At 48.6% G+C, this 18198-nt stretch overlaps 2 protein-coding genes across 2 annotated transcripts; one reads left to right on the top strand and one right to left on the bottom strand.

The window, feature by feature from the left end:
* Window positions 1-934: 934 nt before the first annotated feature.
* Window positions 935-6237, bottom strand: PEX11A (peroxisomal biogenesis factor 11 alpha). Its single transcript, XM_065641558.1, has 3 exons — window positions 6167-6237; window positions 5718-5833; window positions 935-4156 (listed from the first exon to the last, which is right to left on the bottom strand). The coding sequence occupies exons 1-3, from the start codon at window positions 6220-6222 to the stop codon at window positions 3591-3593; spliced, it is 738 nt and encodes a 245-aa protein (XP_065497630.1). The 5' UTR covers window positions 6223-6237; the 3' UTR covers window positions 935-3590.
* An 868-nt stretch (window positions 6238-7105) lies between these two features.
* Window positions 7106-17988, top strand: WDR93 (WD repeat domain 93). The gene is made up of 16 exons (XM_065641556.1): window positions 7106-7391; window positions 8190-8385; window positions 9042-9106; window positions 9348-9426; window positions 10277-10404; window positions 10894-10932; window positions 11845-11932; window positions 12546-12729; window positions 12920-12990; window positions 13446-13532; window positions 13840-13971; window positions 14499-14715; window positions 15419-15479; window positions 16233-16389; window positions 16520-16700; window positions 17871-17988. The coding sequence occupies exons 1-16, from the start codon at window positions 7128-7130 to the stop codon at window positions 17986-17988; spliced, it is 2067 nt and encodes a 688-aa protein (XP_065497628.1). The 5' UTR covers window positions 7106-7127.
* The last annotated feature ends 210 nt before the right edge of the window (window positions 17989-18198 follow it).

The raw sequence follows: 18198 nt of genomic DNA, 5'->3' as shown, positions 1-18198 counted from the left end.
TGTCTCTGCAGTCTGCTCCACAGCCATTAATACACCACGCTGAGGGCATGAGCCAGATCCCCAAAGCCCTGCATGGTACCTTTACACTCAGGTCTGGGAGGGAGCTGGAGAGATAACTAATTCATTTCTGTGGCCTGTGGCAGGATCAGCACTCCATAAACCACTGCTGGCAGATTTCTGTCCAGTTTCTTTTTAAGGACTGCCTTCCTGGGCAGTCCGCTCAGTCTTTTATTTTACTTACAGTTCAAAAAACGTCACTTGTGTGACTTTATTCTCCTTTGCTGCAATATAAAAGTATTACCTCTCGGATGGGTTTAGAGACCGATTTATTGCCTTCCTCTCAGCAGTCAACCTTTTAGACACTGGGAGATGTCTCACCCTCCCCCAGGCACCTTTCCTCTACAGAACCGGTTCATTCAGTCCCTCCCTGGAGATGTTGGTTTTTAGACCTTTTATTGTTCTTGCCACTCACCTGGGAATCCCAAATGGCTCACGCACTTCTTGAAATATCATGCCAAGCATGTTATTAACATTAGGAAGGCCTCGTCTGTAAGCAGAGTAGAAGATTACTTTGCATATCTCACACAGACCACTCTCCTGTTAATTGTTTCCATTACGAAATGTGCATGAGACCAGTAATTCAGAAGGAAACCCTTGCTAAATCATTGCTGAATGCAATGCTTTATGTATTGTTCAGGAACTGACATTTTGGAGCTTCCAAGTTCGCAAGGCTCTTACTGCAGTGGATAGGAGCTAACAGTAAGCTCGGTTTTAATCGTTATCCTGACTCCATTCCTCCCTTCAGAAAAGCCAGAGATGGGAGGGAGGATTCCTCCTTCTGCATCTCTTTTTCTCACCTTCTAAGTTACACAGACACAGTGTCACGCTCATCTCAGTTTATTTCTTCTGTTCAAACAACTGTATTCCAACCGCTGTACTAGAAACAGATACAAAAAAAAAAAAATAAGGCACTAAAAGGATTTTCTCCATTTGATCAGGATTCTATGGCTTCGGTCATTACGTTACAGAACGTTAAATTGCTAGCCTCCAGCTGGGGAGCAGAAGGCAAACATTAGTGCTTAACATCCAGTAAAGAGAGCTACTCCTGTATGCTCCAACCCAAGTCATGTAGAAAGGGACAGGTAAGGCTGAGACAAGGTGAAAATTCACTGCCCCATCTCCCAGGTTAAGTCTGTACTTGTTAATCCACACCAGGAGAAACATCAAAGCCTGGCTCACGGCTTTGCACGGTGTTTGCCTGGCACAAGGGTAAAAAACACCCTTCTCCCTCCGCAGCGCACAGGGAGGTATATCTGGCTAGAGGCCACATCAGTGTGTTAATGCATTTCCCTTTACTTACAAACTACAAGGGAAAAAGATAAATTAGCTCACAAACCAGTGAAAAAAGTATGTTGTATCTGAGAGCACTCCTGAGAGGAACTAAAAATGTGTATTTTTTGCAAGAAGATGAAATTCTGTAGACAAAGGGTGGCCAAACCTCTGCTGCCAGATCATCAAGACTCCTGTTCCTTCCTTACAGGTGTTGCTACACACAGGGATAATGACCAAATATGACCAAGGGAGGGATGGGCCCCACATTTCCAGGAGCTTAAAGGCAAATGGAGTAAAGAAATAAAAAACCTCCATTGTTAAAGAGGAGAGTAAGCCCCTGAAGACAACACACCCCATATGTAATGCTCCACCACAGTCTGAACTGCCAGTATGCTCTACTTTTAATGGTATTTATTTCTGCATTAAAAAGAAGAGCTGCTGCAGGCCACATCTGGTCTTCAAGCACACTTACTCAGCCTGCCCAGCAACATCTTTTTTTCAAACACTTCACTGGCAGGTGAACACTTCAGATTTAAACTGGAAACAATTCCAAGCCTGACCACAATGACTTAAGGTAAACTGGGGCACTGCCTTACTGTGCCTACTCAGTTCCACAGCCTTCTCCTTTTAATAATGGAGAGCAGCACCTTTTAACTTTTTTTGTTTTCAGACGCTATCAGAAATAATAAGAGAGTACCTTGGTCCAGGTTAGAGCAGTCTCTGCTCATACCTTCTGACAGATTAAACAAGGAGCCCTTGCACCAGAAAGTAGCAGAATACACAGGCCTAACTCTGATGAAGAAAAATTATAATTTTAACCCTCATATAATGTGCAAATTTTTCTCAGATGGTGTCAGAACTGGTACTCTGCAAAGTCAGGAGCAAGAAAGACTGCATGCCATGTAACTGTTCGACAGCTGGACACAGCATTTCTCCTTTAAGCTAGATTACACTGCCAGGCAGTCATTCCCAGCGAGGTAAGTGATGAGCAATAATGCAGTTGCAGGGCAAACACAAGGCATTTTCAAATGGTAGAACCCACTCAGCCAGCGAGGGAACACACAAGAAATCTCGTGGTCATGGGAGGGAAGGATGGGCAGGACCAGGTAAGAAAATCTAAACCATGAATGCCCAAGTCCAGTAATAAGCTTTTCTTCTCACAAGGGATTCTGATATTATCATGATCAACTCCATTCCCTTCTCTCCGGAGCTTACACAACTAGAAACACACCTTTTTCTGACCTGACGAGCTCTGAGCCAGGCTTCTCTCCTTAACTGCAGGTTCCAAAGCTCCTTATTATACTGGAATTTTTCACGTAAAATTAAAACAGCAAAATACGCTCCTTGTCACAATACGATTAATGGAAAATTGTTGCACTTGGAATCACAGGGGTTTGGGAGTTAAGATGCGTGTGAAATGGGAAATTTAGTGCTTGTGAGTGGTTCCAGATTCACAGCTTTGGAAACTCAGTTCCCTACAAATCACAGCATCATCAGCACCCAGACAAGCTCCTCCCACGCTCTGTCCTTCACCAAAACCCTCAGCCATGGCTTGCTGGAGAAGTCAGAGTGGGTGGCAAACAGTCCTTGGCTCACATTATCGAAGGAAAAAAGGAAAGTGCTGATTTCCCGGGACACGAGTTGGCACTCACTAGACTACAGGTCCAGCGTCACCAGTGCTGGTTACAGAGTTCATCGGAAGGTTAAGTCACACCACTCTTCACTTATCATCACGCTGCATTCAAACCACTGCCTACAGATAACAGGATCCAGTGACCCAAACCCATCGGAACACTCGTTCAGTCCATTTTAACCACAGCTCCTAACCTGCCTGAGCCCACTATAGAAAATCTGACTGTAGGAACCTTTGATTGGTGAATTCCAGCTTTCCAGTGTAAATACAATTAGTTATGAGTCATACACCTATTACAGTTGCTTATGCAGCTATTTCACAACCCTGTATTAAAACACAGGAACATCAATATTTCCTTATCTTGCATGTTCCAAGTCTCGTTTCTGTTTGTGAAATATTATTCTGCCTTGTCCCATCTCTGCTCCATCAAGGAGTGTGTCATGGCACCAAACTCATCTGCAAAGACACAGGGAAGGAAAAGGGTAGAATTCACTTATTCAGAGGACAAAATTAACCTTGAGGTTAGTGTGAGACATGTTCATTTTGAAAGTGCTGTATGGAAGATAAAAACCTATCAGAGGATCAAAGCTGTTGGCTCACTGCACACTATGCAGCTCTTCTTATGTCACTGTTTCAGCTTCAGATGTGGGCTTGCTAATGTGAGGATCCCCACCAGGGAGGAGAGGACACCACAGAAACCAATCACTCCTGGGTTGGTCTTGTAGATCCCTAGCGTGTCCAAAGGACCTGAGAGATCACAGAGGTTCTTCACCAAGTCCAGCACCAAAGGAGGATGCCTTCTCAGTATCTGAAAGAGGAGGAGGAGAAAACCGTGCAAACCATCACATTTCACAGAGTTTAGTTCCTGATCGTGTTTGTCGCAGAAGAACTTCTCCTTCATCTTTTCTTCCTGTACAGCTTGTTCCAGCCTCCAGGAGATCTCGTACCAGTCCCTGGCTAGATTCAACAGGAGGGAAAAGTAGTAACACTTGGTAGCCCAATTCCGCCACTTTGGCTTATCGATGTCAGGCTGGAGCCCGACGCTATTCAGCCACAGGACCGCATCGCAGACGAAGTAGAGGGCACGGGTCAGGTTGGAGGCTGTAAGGCAGAAGCGAGGAACCACATCTGGCAGCTCTGTAGTTCTCCTGGCTGCTACCAAGGCGTGTACCATGTTGCCCAGTCTGAGCACTGCAAGAAACCCCACAAAGGTTAGCGTGGCTTGGTGTTTACCGCAGAGACAGCTCTACGCAGGACAACTTGGCATGCCACTGTCCACACGTACTTTTCAAAACCTTACCAGGCTTTGGGCATTTGTATGTTCATGCATTTTCTTCTCACAGTGTGAGAAGCTTGTATTAGCAAGGAAAGGTGTAAAGATCTCAGCTCTGTCCTGCAGCAGCCCAGGACCTACACATGAATTTTGTCAATAGCCAGGACTTTCAGCCTTCTCCTGCTGTTCTCCTCTCAGCATGTGGGTGTCCTCTGGACCGGTATCACCCATGGCCCTGAACGAGTCAGTGTCAGCAAAAAAGTGACACAAACAGAGCCTCCAATTTCAGCTTTATGCTACTCTGGGTTTCACTTAACTGGAGAGCAGATGTTACTGCACTAACCCCACTGCAACCAGGAGCTACATTTTTCCTAAGCCTCTGTGAGAGCTGGTGATTCATATGCCCAGCACACAGAGACCCAAGTCCCTCCTCAGCCATCAATTTGTCAGAGGTACGTGTAGCCTCCTGCAAAAAGAAACAGTATATTCTGTTTCAAGCTATAATATATGGCAAGCCTGATTTCATCTGCTGCATTGTTTAGGTTTCACCCCGCGAATGTTAACACAATATTATGCAAAATACTTTTCAGAACCTGCTGCACTGTCACAGTGACAGATGTTGGCAGCAGCCAAGCTTAGTGGAACTGCAGGAGTCCTGAAATTAGGCCTGACGTCTATTAGAGATTCGTTTAGCAGAAGCAAGAGAATTATGGCTATGCTGATAAACCAGCTGGCCACTTTGCTAGAAATTACCATACTCAGGAGCTAACTGGAATAATAAAACAAACCCATGGTAACACATTAAATTAGAATCTTTGCCTCATATATTGAAGTTATTCCAGGATTGAGCAATTGATAAGTAGGTGTAAGATCAACCCGAAAGCAAGCAATACAACCACAGCAATGGCGTAGCCATAGTGGATGCAGCTGTGACACGGAATGAAGTGATGCATATGGTTAGACTGTGAGAAGGGTATGGAAGGGTATATGACTTAGTAGAGTAGAAATGCTAAAGAAAATTAATATGCAAAGTAGGATATAAAAAGCCATATTGAAGGATGGTCCTTCAGAGGTGATTTTATTGGGATGAAGATCTTTAACGTTAGGCCGTCTCAACCCATTAGCTGGAAAGACTAATGAGAGCACAGCAAGCCAGCCTGGCGTCCTAACTTTGTGGTCTGTCCCTGGACGGAGACGACAACATGATCGCTGCAGCAACAGCTGACTCTCAACTTATTTCTCTTGTTTTCCCAGCAATAATTCAGATTGCCTGACTGGAGAGAAGGCTGAGGAAGCCATAAATGTCTATTTGTCCCTGTCTAGCCTGGCAAGGCAAGGTCTATTGACAATTTTGTGAATATACCAAAAGAGGTTTTGTGGCTCAAGGTAAGTTAACCACAGAAAATGTGAGGCCAGGAACTGTTCTGCTGGAAGGAGCAAGTGAAGAAGGACTCATCCCTCTAGACACCAGGTACTTACTTTTCCGGCCAGAGCTCATGCTAGATTCCAACTGCTTGAGTTTCATTACCAGCTTCTCTTTACCAGCCTTACGCTCTATTAAATACCTAAGCAACATGCATGTGTACTGAGTGGCTCTGCAATGGAAAAAAAACGAGGAAAACGATACACGGGTGAAACACGGGCAGTCCGCAGGAACGGCAGCAGCAGGACAGCGTGTCTTTAAGGTCACGCCGGCAGTGCCGGGGCCGGTGACACCCGGGGAAGGGGCACAAGCGCAGACGGGGCGGCCGAGGCCGGGCGAAGCGGGAGCAGCGAGGGGAGGTGCTGGTGCCCGCCGGGGTCCCGGGCAGCGTTCCTAAAGCGGCTGGGGGCTGCGTGAGGGAGCCGCTGCGGGCCCCATCGCCCCACGGGGGTCCCCCAGGAGCCGGCACCCAGGCACGGGGAGGCCGCTTGGCCCCCGCACTCACCGGAAGAGCTGGTCGCGGCCCTGGCTGCGGTTGGTGAAGTCCACGAAGCCCTCCATGGCGGCGGCGGAGGGGCGGCAGCGGCGGGAGGTGTGCGGGGACCGCGGCCGCTCCGCCCCGCCCGGGCCCCGCCCCGCCGCCGGAACCCTCCGCTCCGGTGCGCGGTTCCGGCCGGGCCGCGCCGCCCCGCGCCGTTGCCACGGCGACCGTCAACAACCGGGCGGGTGTCCCCGCTAAAGGCTCCCCCGGCCGCGGCGCCCCGGACCCGCCGGCAGCGGCTGCGGCCGTTCGGCTCGGGGAGGCCGGAGGGGAGCGGGCCGCTCCCGTCCCGTCCCGTCCCGTCCCGTCCCGTCCCGTCCCGTCCCGTCCCGTCCCGTCCCGTCCCACGGCTCCGCTCGGAGGTGGGTCCGCCGTGTGGCGGTGGGTCCGCCGGGAGCTGCCCCGGCGAGAAGGGGGAGGCTGAGAAAGGGACTCGGTGATTTGGAAATGAAGTTTATAACTCCCAGTGAAATCACCTGCTTTGCAAATTATTTGTTGGGATTTTAGCCAGGCCGAGTAAGGTGTTTTGTCGTTGTTGTTGTTTTTTGGGTTTTTTTTTTACTGAAGAACAAGCTAATATTTTTTTGAATACTTTTCCTAATTCTTATACAAACTCATGCCAAAGCCTTTACGCTCCCTTTTTCTGTAGGCAGCCTACAGGTGTCTGTGTGGCTAATATTCCCAGAGCAGGACAAAACCCCTGAGTAACAGAAGCAATGCAGAAAGTAGGAATGAGCTATGTAGAACAGAATTGCTCTGGCTATTTATACTGAAAGGTACCGCCCTTCCCTTTTAGAAATCATTAATCATCTTTTTCTTTTCACTTATTACCTCATGAAAGCAGATATCTCATGATTCTTCGTTCTTCTGCTTCTACCGTGGTTCCTGCATCTGGGGTGTGTTCTGCAGCTGGAAAGGCAGGACCATGGCCGTGCATATCCTGAAGCATCCCCTGGAGATTCCTCCACCATCTGAAAAGGACTGGCTAAAGGATGACAAGGAAGATTTCTTCCTGCAGGATCCCGATCGAGAGCATGATGCGTTGCCTCAGCCCTTCAGGATGGTCAACAAACTGGTCACGCTGGTTTTTGAGAATGCTATGGAAATCATTGAAAGAAGGGAGATGCTCCAAGAAGCGGAGAAACTAAAGGTCCAGCCCACAAACTGCTTTCCTACAGCCGAATTCCAGGTACAGAGCCCCTCACAGTAGAGATAGTTTTTGATGATCCTACGGATCTCTTCCAACTGAAATGATTCTATAAGCAGCACAGCAGTTTTTCTAGGGAATATCCATTCAATTGATTTTACATTCTTCTGTTCATCCCCTTCCTCAGAATCCACCACCATGTCACTGATTCACTTGAAAAAGCTGCAGCTTCGAAGCTTGTCTGACAGGTTCTGCTTCCCACCCATCTATCACACCTCTCTGAAAAGAGAGAAGCAGAATTTAAACAACACTAAGCTCACCTTCTTCTCCTCAGGCTGCTCCACCCTTGTCTGTCAAGGAGAGGTTAATTAGTCGGGAGCATATCGATGGGCAAACCCAGCTCTGGGTTGTGTGAACACCCTAAGGGGAGCAGTGTGAGCAGAAGGGCAGTGCTGCCTTCCCCAGCATTAGGTGAAGGTATCCAGGAGGATACACTGGTGTCCGCTGGGGTTCTGCAGTTGCCTGGAGCTGCTCAGCATCCCATCACAGCTCTGCATTAGCCATGGGAGGACTGAGTACTCCTGAGTTCTTGGCCTTTAAAGCACTTTCTGTTTGTCAGAAGGGGAAGGTGGGAGCAGACTTTCTCATTCCCAACACAGAACAATCTCTGTGACAGAGATGAGATCCCCTCCCCTGCTTTTATGATGAAAGCTCATGCAAAATTTTTTTCCCTTTGTAGAATAAATCAGCCTTTTCTGTTGGTGGATATTGCCAGTATGGCTGATGTATCCTGTTCTGGGGAAGCAGCTAGGTACACTCATGTTTTCCCTTTCTTGGTAGGTGACTGGAAGAGCCAATTGCCTGGCAGTGTCTGGAAAATACATCTTTGTTGGCCTGTCTGAGGGTCTGGCTGCCTTCACAGTGTTCAACTGGGAGGAGGTCTGTGCTTGGGATGCAGTCAAGACGGAGATTTGTGCCATCCGCGCCTTGGATTTGGAGAATGAGCACCACATCCTGCTTGCTGTGGATGAAATGGGTTAGTGTGAAGTGGATTTCCTTGACCTAGCAGGGGATGGCTGTGCTCTGGAGATGCAGAGTTGGCAGCTGTGTTATGGAAGAGTGGCAAATCAGGAGGAACGTTAGAATGGCTGACAGGTTTCCTAGGAAGCCCTGCTAAAAGGGCATTAAATTACAGGTTGTAGGGTGAAAGAATGGTCTTAGGGCCTTGTGATCAGTAGACGGTGTGGGTTTGGTGTCCCCTCTGGAGCAGCAGAGGCAGGTGCAGAGCTGAGAGTGAAGTGCGGTAAATTTTGAGAACACCTTGGACCAGGCAGAAAGAACCATTGCTAGATATGACCTCCTGTCCATGCTTTGTTTCAGCACCTGTAATTGCACAGCCCTGTGGTAGATAGGTTAGTTTGCTGATTCACCTGAAACCTTTCAATTCTGCTGGAGATACTTTTCAAACTGGCTTATCCATCTCTATGTACAACTGAGCATATGGTGGTGCTGGCATAAGGAAGCCAGCAAAAGTCTAGTGCTGGAAGCAGTGGGATAGTCCTGCTTAAGTCCAGGAAAAAAGTGTAGTCCTGTTCACTCTCCTGCACATGTTGTAACAGCCATCTCCCAAAAGCACCACTACTATCTGTTAACTTTTCTCCTACTGCTGTTACTTTTGTATTTCTATTCCAGGGCTTGTCTGGTTCTTCTGCTTTCACAAGGAAAGCTTCCGACTCATTAAAATCCTAAATGAAGTGGTAAGTACAGAGTTAATTCCAAAGATGCTGGGCACAGGCTGTTAAGTAATCAATCATGAGGAGTACTAATAAGCCTCAGGAATTTCCGTCATGGGCAGCAGCACTCCAAGAGTGCTGCCCAATATTTATTATTGTTCTCCCAACAATCTGTCTGGCCTTCACCCTGTTGTGAACTGTCTAAGGCCACGGAGCTCTCTGAATTCGCGATCTTGCTTTGATACCAGCCTGTTGTTCCTGGCAGGAGGACATCAGCAGGCGAAGTGCTTGTGTGGAGGTAGTGCTGTCCCCAGGAGGCGATTACGCAGGATTCCTGCTGCAAGGCAAGTGTGGGAACATGGTGTGTTGGGTGACAGCTGTTGTGTTCAAGCAGAAGGGCCACCAGCAATGCTTTTAAAATGCTCCAAGTGTTCTGGGTTTCCAGGGATCCTCTTCCTAACCCTCCCAGTCCCTTCTTCAGTTTAGAGAGCTGCTCTTGCCGCTCCCTGCCCTCTCCAAAAGGCCTGGCGTGGATCGGTGCTCATCTCAAAAGTGAGCTGTCTGGAGCTGGTCAGTGCTGTTCCCAGCTCCCAGAAGGCTCAGTGAATGCAGGTTTCTCTCTCCAGAAGTACCAAACTCAGTTCTTCCTCTGGCTTGCTATGGCTCACTTTTACACTGCAAAGATGTAGACCTGATGAATTTCCTGTGCAGGCGTACGCCAAGCAGCATAGAGACAGTGTCTAAAAACACTGCAACAAACTCCTTGCTGCAGCGTTCTTCTGTTTCATGGCAGCTGCCTTTGTCAACCCATTTGATGCTGGCAGGTTTTCTGCACCCACGTTTGGTGGAATCTGCATGGAAATATGCTGAGAATGAGATATGTAGCATAGAGACTATGTCACTTTCTACTTTACCTCAGAGGCTACAGCTCAACTTCTTTAACTGAGTCATTTTATGAAATGTCTTTGATGGATGTGGGACCTCGAGGACTTGAGCTGGAAGCTGAGATGTCAGTCTCAGTCAAGCATGTTAAGCCTTAAGTGGGAGGAGATGTAGGCTGCATTGAGTTCACAGGGATTTTATATTCCAAAAAATATCCAGATCTTGTTTTAAGGATGTAAGATAACAGAGGCTGCTTGCTTGAAAGACCTTTTCTCCTCATCTCCAATTGCTCAACACGGTTTCCCAATGCAGACAGTACAAAAGCTTGGCTGGAGATCTACCGATTGCCTAAGGATTCCTGGCTGAAGGAGATGGAAAAGAGCTCAGGGGCTGCAGCGGGGCTGGCTCACTGGAGGAGGAGGTCAACTGCCGTATCTATGGTACAAACTAGTTCCATCTCCCACTGTGCTATTTTTTTTATACCCTTTTGCCTACAAGTCTTTCCCCACGCCCTGCTCCTGCAGACAGAAAGATACAGACTGAACAAGCCTGTTGGCCCAGGGGGCTGGAATATATGTCTCTACAGCTGCCCATCCCACATTTCATAAGGCCTTTTTATTATTGCAACACGTTTACCCTCCCAAGACAAGACTTTCCAGAGAGGTTCCCTGGGTCCCAGGGCTAACATTCCTCCTGCCGCTCCCTGAAACTGGCACCTCCCCTCCCAGCAGTGTTGCCCCATCTGACGAGGCCCCGTGTGAGGATATTCCCACAGGGCTTCTCCCTGATGTCACTGGGGGAAGGTGAAGGAGTGGGAACCCTGAACCAGGGTTTGTGTGTTAGATTGTCTAAAAGAGGAGCCTGGCGGGGTCATGGCTGAACCCCCCTGAGCAGGGCACTAACCACTGCCATCTCTGGTTCTTTAGCAGAAAAGTCTGGAGCTGTGTGGAGACGGTTCTGCAGAGATGGTAACTGGCGTCAATGAATGTCCTGAGCTGTTAGGGGGAATTTTAAATGCTGAGTCAGCGCTTAGCCCTCTCCTGCATTGCTTTCCCCCTGCTAGATTTTACCTCTCAACACACAAGCACCTGCCCAGCACCTCCAGCTAACCCTCTGTGATACCTGCCTCATGACCCTTCCCTTCTCCTTCAGCAGAGACCTTCCTGGCTATTTAAGCAGGAGCTGCTTCTCAGCCCTGTCTTTAGGGCAAACATGCCCCTTAACTTGGCCAAACCAAAACCAAACACCCAGGCATTCCCTCTTTGCTGATTCCATGTAAACTACCCAAGTTCTTGCCTCTTCCTACTTGGGCATGGTTGATTATTTAGCCAGATCTTTTCTATTTAGCCAAGCGTCAACGTGTGTGGGTGGGATGGTGGCTGTGGGGCCACACTGGTGCTAGTCCCCTGTTAGGATTTTCCATTCCTAGCCAAGCATCTACATGACCTCCTCCTGTCCTGGGCTCTCTGAAGTAAAATCTGGTTCTTGTATTCAGCAGCACTCTGCAACCTTTAGTCCTGCTTCTTCTTCTACTTTTTACTTTTTTTTTTTTCTGAGCCTTGCTGTACCCCACCCAGGCCTGTGCTGCAACAAGAGTAATTTGGAGAGATTAGTAGAATCAGAAGTGGAGGTTATTTAGAGCACAAAGACAGGAGGTGTTTGGGCATGTTATCCCTTGTAATGTTGTTGAGAAAGTAGTGACCTCCCTGAACCTTCTCTGTTTTGGCCTAAAGAATGAGCCTAAAACTAGTATCTCCTAGGCAATGTCAACCAACAGCCCAGCTTTGCATACACTTACTTTAGGAAGCATTTGATACCCATGGACAGGTGAAAACATAGTAGCACAATACAGTCCTCAGGCTGATGTTTTTCTGTTGCAGGAGTCTCCTGTGTCTGCAACCAAAGCTGGTGCAAAGCTGAGTCTCCCAGTGCTGCTGCTGAAAGTGAAGCCACCCAAACCCGTTACAGGTCAGCACTGATTCTGTGCTTGCAACCTGCATCCCCCTTCATGTAGCAAAGGAATTGTGGCCCTTATGACTACAGAACAGGTCAGGCGGTTTCCGTATGTGCTCCCTGGTCCCTTCCTGACCTGTCTTTGTAGTTACATGTCATCCTGCAGTGGAAGTTGCTCCTTATCTGACCAGCTCGCATGTCACCTTTGTTAGCACAAAATACTTCGGAGTGTCTCGAAGTGGGTGTTGTACACTCTTGGCTTCATTGTTGCCAGAGAGGGCAGAAGTCGAACCCCTAGTTCACCTCTCTGAGGCCTGGATTCATAAGAAAATGCTGAGGATGAGGAGGGAGGAGACGTCATGCTGGGACACTGTGAGGGAGAATGCCACAGAAAGGCAAAGTGAGCTGGGTCCTAGTCCCTGCCTTCAAACACTGAAAGATGGGCTAGTGATATGGGAAGTCACACAGAATATATCCTTGATGTTTAAATACTTCTACCAGGAAGATGCAGTGTGTCCCTCTCCAAGACAATGTCACCATGAAGGAGGGATGATCAAAGTGCCGCTGAGCACTCCAAGGTGTTTGCTCCTCCAGGGCTGTGCCTTTTCCCTTTGTGTTCCCAATCCAGGCAGTAGTTTTAAAAGCCCCTTGGATGCCTTGAAGAAAGTGGATGATGGCATCATGCTTGGCTTGGGCTACAACCACCTAATCAAGGACTCCCAGTGGGAGCAGCAGGAAGGAATCTTCTGCAGCACTTATCCAGAGTGTCTGGAGGCTGAGGGTGAGAGAAAGAACAAGGAGGAGATCCCCAGGTGAGAGGGAGAACCAACCAGGATTTCAGTCCATGAGGCTTCAGCACAGGGTACTTTTTCAAGTGTAGGTGGAAGCGTCTGTCTTAGCTTTGCCTCCTTCATCCCAAGGCCTCAGGGCAGGAGGATAGAACCATTCCAGGTCTTGTTGCAGTGCTGTGTACTTATCAAGGCCTTTTTTTTTTTTTTCCAGACATGCTACTTTTCATTTTCTTCTCCCTAGCCAGATCCTACAGGTGCAACCAGAAATGAAAGTACAGCCAGGTAATCCGAACGGGCAAAAAGCTGTTAACCTATGAAGCATGTCGTTGTATGACATTGAACTGCAGATAGAGCTCAATGGCTCTGGCTTGGGTTCACTGTATAAATTCCATCTCCAAGGACATAAGCCTGGATAAAAATGTCAGCCCTGAGATTTGTGAGCCAATCACCATCATGGAGTCAAACTTAGCTCCATAGTTAAAAAAACCCAACCAAACAAAAACCCAGCCCTCCCCCCGCAACCACCAAAAAAGATGAGGGGACACATAGGTAAGGTAAAAATAACGGACAAGGGGAGAGTTCGTAGTTTATTTCTGTGTGAGCAGAGTTTCTACAAGTCTCATCAGGGAGACTGAAGGAGTACTAATGAGAGTTTTCTTATGCTGTTTTGGTGTCCTGGATTGTTCCTTTCTTTGTCTTCAGTCTTCTCTCTTTTGTTGTCGCCTTCTCTGTAACAGATGTTCCAGCTGGCATCAGTGTGCACTGGGATGGGAGCCACAATCTCTGTTTCTACTTACTTAACCATCCACTCAAGGATAAAGCGGGTAGGAAAGTCTTGCTTTCTCTAGCAGAGTACTCTGTAGGGAGTGGGAGTGTTCAGTGGCTGTCATTGAGCCAGATCTTCATGATTCAGGGAAATGAGGAATGGGAAGGAGAGCTGCCCTGTATCGTGTGAGTTAGGCTGGATTGTAGGGCTCCATGTTGCACGGGTTGGCAGTATTTTTAGTGAAGCCACTCTGGCAGGAGACCCCAGAATGGTGCATGTTTTATTGGGAAACTAGAAGCTGGTACCATGAGGGAGAATGCTCTGCGCCTTCTTACAGGTATCTCTCTTCATGTCCTTCTGTATAGATTCTGATCCAAAACCTGGAGTTGTGTGGCCATGTGCAGCTCCAATTGTGTGCTCAGCTGTCAGCTCCTGCTCCAGGTACCTGGCACTGGCGTATGAAGATGCAACAATAACTATTTGGGATACACACCTAGGTGAGCTTGCCCTTTGGGACTGTGTATTGGGATCACAGTGGGTAAATTGCTCCCTTCCCTAGGAGTCTGAGATTCTGCCTTGGTGTGAACAGGGACTGGCAGTGAGTTTACAAGCAAATCTGAAAATCGTTAGGACTCACTTCTTTGTGGGATGCTTGGCCAGAAGTTGCCAAGGCAGCATGACCGCCTTAGCCGTGGCAGGACCATTCCCATGCACAGCAATGCAGGGGCTGTGAGCCGCTGCAGAGAGTGCTGGTGCTTGTCCTGCCCTCAGGCTGTGAGACAGTCACTGCTTGGCCACTGCACACTCGGGTCATCTTTGAGACTGTTGTGGCATCACAGTCCAGGCTGCCATCACTGCTACTGTCATCCTGCTATGATGCAGGGATTCTCCTGGCAGAAGAATCTTCCGCCATCAGGATTACTGAGCAGGCCACAGTCCAAGCTCAGCTTTTCTTGGATAAACTGCCTGTTCCTTTTTCTTCCCAAACAGTTGTCTTGGATTTTTTTTTTCCCTCCCTCCCCAGGATACCCACTGTCTGTGACTGCCATTCTAGAGGAACGTCTCATCCGTAGCATCCACTTCTTGCAGAGTTCTGCAGCTGCGAGTGATGAGACACCTTGCCCTGGTACAGACCCTGCCTGTCCCATTGTGCAGCTTCTAGTGCTGTGTACAGACAGCTCTTTCTATTTGGTGAAAACACCCACGGCTGGGAAGTCCAGCATCACGCTCCTGGCAGACAGGTGAGCTAGACTCTGACAGACCTTCCTCCAGCCAAAGCAACTGTGTGGCACAGTGGTCAGCTCCAGCAGGGAGCCACAGATTTCTGTGGGGTAGAGAACTTTCTGCTCCTTTTACTCAGATAGCTCTGCCTTGCTGCTGTCAGCAGCAAGTGTGGTTTTGCTAGGAGCCAGTTCCAGTGCTAAAATCCAATGGTTATGTCAGAATTAGGGGTGTTTCTGGGTTCTTCTATGCACTAGAGAGCAAGTGCTTGTAGCACTGACCCAGGGCTGATGTTCAGCTAGCTTGGTTACTGCCAGGTTCCCAGGGGAACTTCTTCTCTTCTGCCCTTGCCAGAATAACTTCCCCATAGAAGTCAGAAGCAGCATTTCTTGCTATCTTTCTATCAATTTAATGTTCATTTGTCACCTTGGTTTGAGGAGAAGGGTCAGCTTTGGGGAAGCCGCTGCTCTGAAGGCTGTGGTTTCATGCCTCCATGGCAGGCAGGGACTTTGTATCTCCAACATAGTTCCTAGGCAGGTATGCACAGGGGCTGGCCTTGGGGATTCCATCTCAGGAGAAGAGAGGCTTAGTCTCCATAGGGAAGGTGCTTGGCTGGAACTTTACGCCAGCCTGCGTGCCACAAATGACCATTGTCACTATTACAGCCTCTCAGTACATGACAGGTACATGAAACAGTGGCATAAGCCTGAGTCTGTTTTACAGGCCTGAAGATCCGAATCTTGCTGTCAGTGCTGTGGTGCCCGTCCTGGCGTTCCCCAGTGCAGTGAGTATTACTGCCAGCTCTCTTAAGAACTGGGTGAGAACACAGGTCCATCTGGCCTAGGATCCTGTTTCCAGTAATGACTGTAACTGGATGCCTGGAAGATAAAGAACAGGGCGATCAGATACAGTGCTGCCTTCACATCCTTTCCCAGCTTCCAACTGTTTTTAGCGTGGGGACTTCCTGCACCAGTTACAGACCTGTATGCAGCTGGTAATTCTCAAAGGATTTCTCTTCTATGATCTTACCCAGTATCCCCTTGCACCCATGTCCCCTAATTGGCTGCTGAGTTGGGAGGCACTGGAGGCCCTCTGCATATGGACAGGTCCATCTGCAAAGGTGAGAAGGTCCAGGCACAAAGCTTCAGGCATCAGGGTCAAATATGAGAGGGCATCATGGTGAGGAGAAGTTGCAAGCACAAATCCAGCCAGACCTTTCAGGTGGCCTCAGAAAGTTTTCAGGCATGGTGAGAAAAAGAGTAAAAGCCGCTTGCCAGAGCCAGCCATGCAGAATTCTGGATCTAATTCAGTTCTGACCTGCACAGTTGCCCCTTCCCAATCGCAGCCTGCAGAAATTCCAGTCCAAGTTCCCTGCACAGCCTGTCCTTGGTCTTCTGTGGCCCTATGACTACTGAACGGGCAAAGAAAACAGCACCATTGTCGGAGAGGTGAAGTCCTGAATGTCATTCCATGTCCTTTCCAGGAAATACTTTCACCTTTCTTATGTCCATTTCTAAGTGTCAACTTGCTGTTTCAGGCCCTGGTCTTCTTCTGGAATGGCACAGTGTCCCTGATGAACACTGCCACATCACAGATTGTTTACTGCTTCAGTACTCCACCTTCTCATGCTGTAGCATCTCCCTGGCAGCCAGTGTTCACAGTGGATAGTGTGAATTGGTGCCTGCTGCTTCACGGTGGGTAACACCTTGGAGTGGTCGTAGGTACATGGTCACTGGGTGCATTCAGCTGTGCGCTGCTCCTTGATAGTTTTGTTTTATTGGATGACTCCTGATGCAATAGCCCACGGTTCTTGTTTCTGTCTAGGACATAAGCAGCAGCAGAGAGGTGCATTGGCAGAGACCACAGCCAGTCACAGCAGCATCTTTATTTTTGATTTCGACTCCTACCCATTGAAGGAGGCTTTCCCGAAGGAACCCAATTTGCCACTCAAATCCTTGCAGAACCTGCCATGGGTTGAGAGATGTAACATTTTCTTACATGAAAGGTAAGGTTCTCCTTCTGCCCCATAGGTAAGTGCACCTGCGTTATTGTCAGCTATGGTGTTTCTCAGGTCCATGCAAGGTTTCACCCTGGAGCTTCTGGGTTTTTCTGTGTGCTGTGACAGATTTCTGTCTGGGTAAGATTGATGTTGAGGTAGCTGGTTTCCCGAGAGCCACCCAGCGCCCTTCCTCCTCTCCCTTATCCTTCCTGGAACAACTTAAGAGCTGTAAGTCAGGATGCCTGGGGCAAGCCTGTCGTTCCAGGTAGAGAGGGCTTGCTAGTTCTGATGTGCCTTTGTACAACACAGATTGTGCAAGTTTGTCAGGGAATACGATCCTCACTTAAGTATCTACCTCTGTCTTCTGACCCCATAGCCAGGCAGAGCTGGGATCTCTCTGTACCTTGCTCCTCCCCTCCATTCCTGGGTTCGTTTGATGTTTAAACAGATTAGTGTTGAATGTTTCTGGGTTTGAGAAGGTTCCCAGCACACTCAGGCCGGTTGCAGGGCTTAGCTGATGCATTGAGTTCATGCCGTCACTAGGTGGCAATGTGACATCTCTTATTGGGTGACCTTTTCCTTGAATTACTTCTTTTGGGAACGTGGAGCCAGATCCGTGTCAATATTGTTGTTGTTGTTTTTCTTTCTTCCCTATGCCTTAATTCTCCAATTTGGAGTGGAACAGGTGGGTGTGGGTCTGGCCTTGCAGCACACGTTTGCTGGTAGCCTTCTCTAATTTCTTGTCTCCAGACTGAATCCCGTGGTGTTGTCTGGCTATTTAAGTGCAGAAAAGTTTCATTGTATGGTGTCAGCCACCAGTTCTGTCCCTCCTTCTCATAAAGCTGGAGAGGAGACTCTTGTCTGCCTTGCAGCCAAAATCAGGGAGACATCACCTGCAGGGGTATCTCGCTCCCCGGTTACTGAGAGCTCAGGCCAGAGTGCAATAGATACAATTGCGGTGAGACCTCTGTCAACAGGCAAAGAGAAATACAGAGGTCGTTGCTGTCAAGAGCAGTAAACTGGAGTGTGCTGAGTGACAGGAAGGAATCACTGAGGGTTTTGGACATGAAGTCTGAACTGCTTAATTTGTAGTGAGCCCCAGGGACCCTTGCGGGGTTGTCTGAGCACCAGGGGAATGGCTGGGATTGTTTTAACCACCTTTTCTTCCCTCATTAGGCAGCAGAGCCTGCCAGCACCCAGGGAGCTGTTGCCTGAATACTGGAGTCGGCTGCAGGCACAAGCAGCTGCCATGGACAAGGAGAGACAGAAGGAAAAGGGACAGAAGCAGCTGTAGTCAGCCTTGCATGCTGAGGGCCAGGCTCTGCACTATCACCATCCTGCAGACCCAGGATCCAGCACTGATATTTTGACAGTGACTCTATTCAAATTTATCCTGCTGCTTACCAGCCTGGGACAATTTGTTATCTGAAAGAGCGGCTTGTCTGCCACTGCTCAGCCACAAGGCTCTGTGCCCTGCCTCTCTCCTCTCCCTCAGCCTGTTCCA

The sequence above is a fragment of the Caloenas nicobarica genome, chromosome 10 (genome assembly GCF_036013445.1).
Source record: "Caloenas nicobarica isolate bCalNic1 chromosome 10, bCalNic1.hap1, whole genome shotgun sequence".
Lineage (NCBI taxonomy): Eukaryota > Metazoa > Chordata > Aves > Columbiformes > Columbidae > Caloenas > Caloenas nicobarica.
Note: the sequence above shows the minus strand (reverse complement) of the source record. Positions and strands in the feature narration are given on the sequence as shown.

Coding starts and splice junctions, on each gene's coding strand:
- WDR93 (XM_065641556.1), top strand. CDS start 7,128: ATGGCCGTGCATATCCTGAAGCATCCCCTGGAGATTCCTCCACCATCT. Junction 8,386..9,041: donor GCTTGCTGTGGATGAAATGG/GTTAGTGTGAAG, acceptor TTTCTATTCCAG/GGCTTGTCTGGTTCTTCTGC. Junction 13,533..13,839: donor TCCACTCAAGGATAAAGCGG/GTAGGAAAGTCT, acceptor CCTTCTGTATAG/ATTCTGATCCAAAACCTGGA.
- PEX11A (XM_065641558.1), bottom strand. CDS start 6,222: ATGGAGGGCTTCGTGGACTTCACCAACCGCAGCCAGGGCCGCGACCAG. Junction 5,834..6,166: donor GGCCGCGACCAGCTCTTCCG/GTGAGTGCGGGG, acceptor TTTCCATTGCAG/AGCCACTCAGTACACATGCA. Junction 4,157..5,717: donor CATGAGCTCTGGCCGGAAAA/GTAAGTACCTGG, acceptor GGTTTCTTGCAG/TGCTCAGACTGGGCAACATG.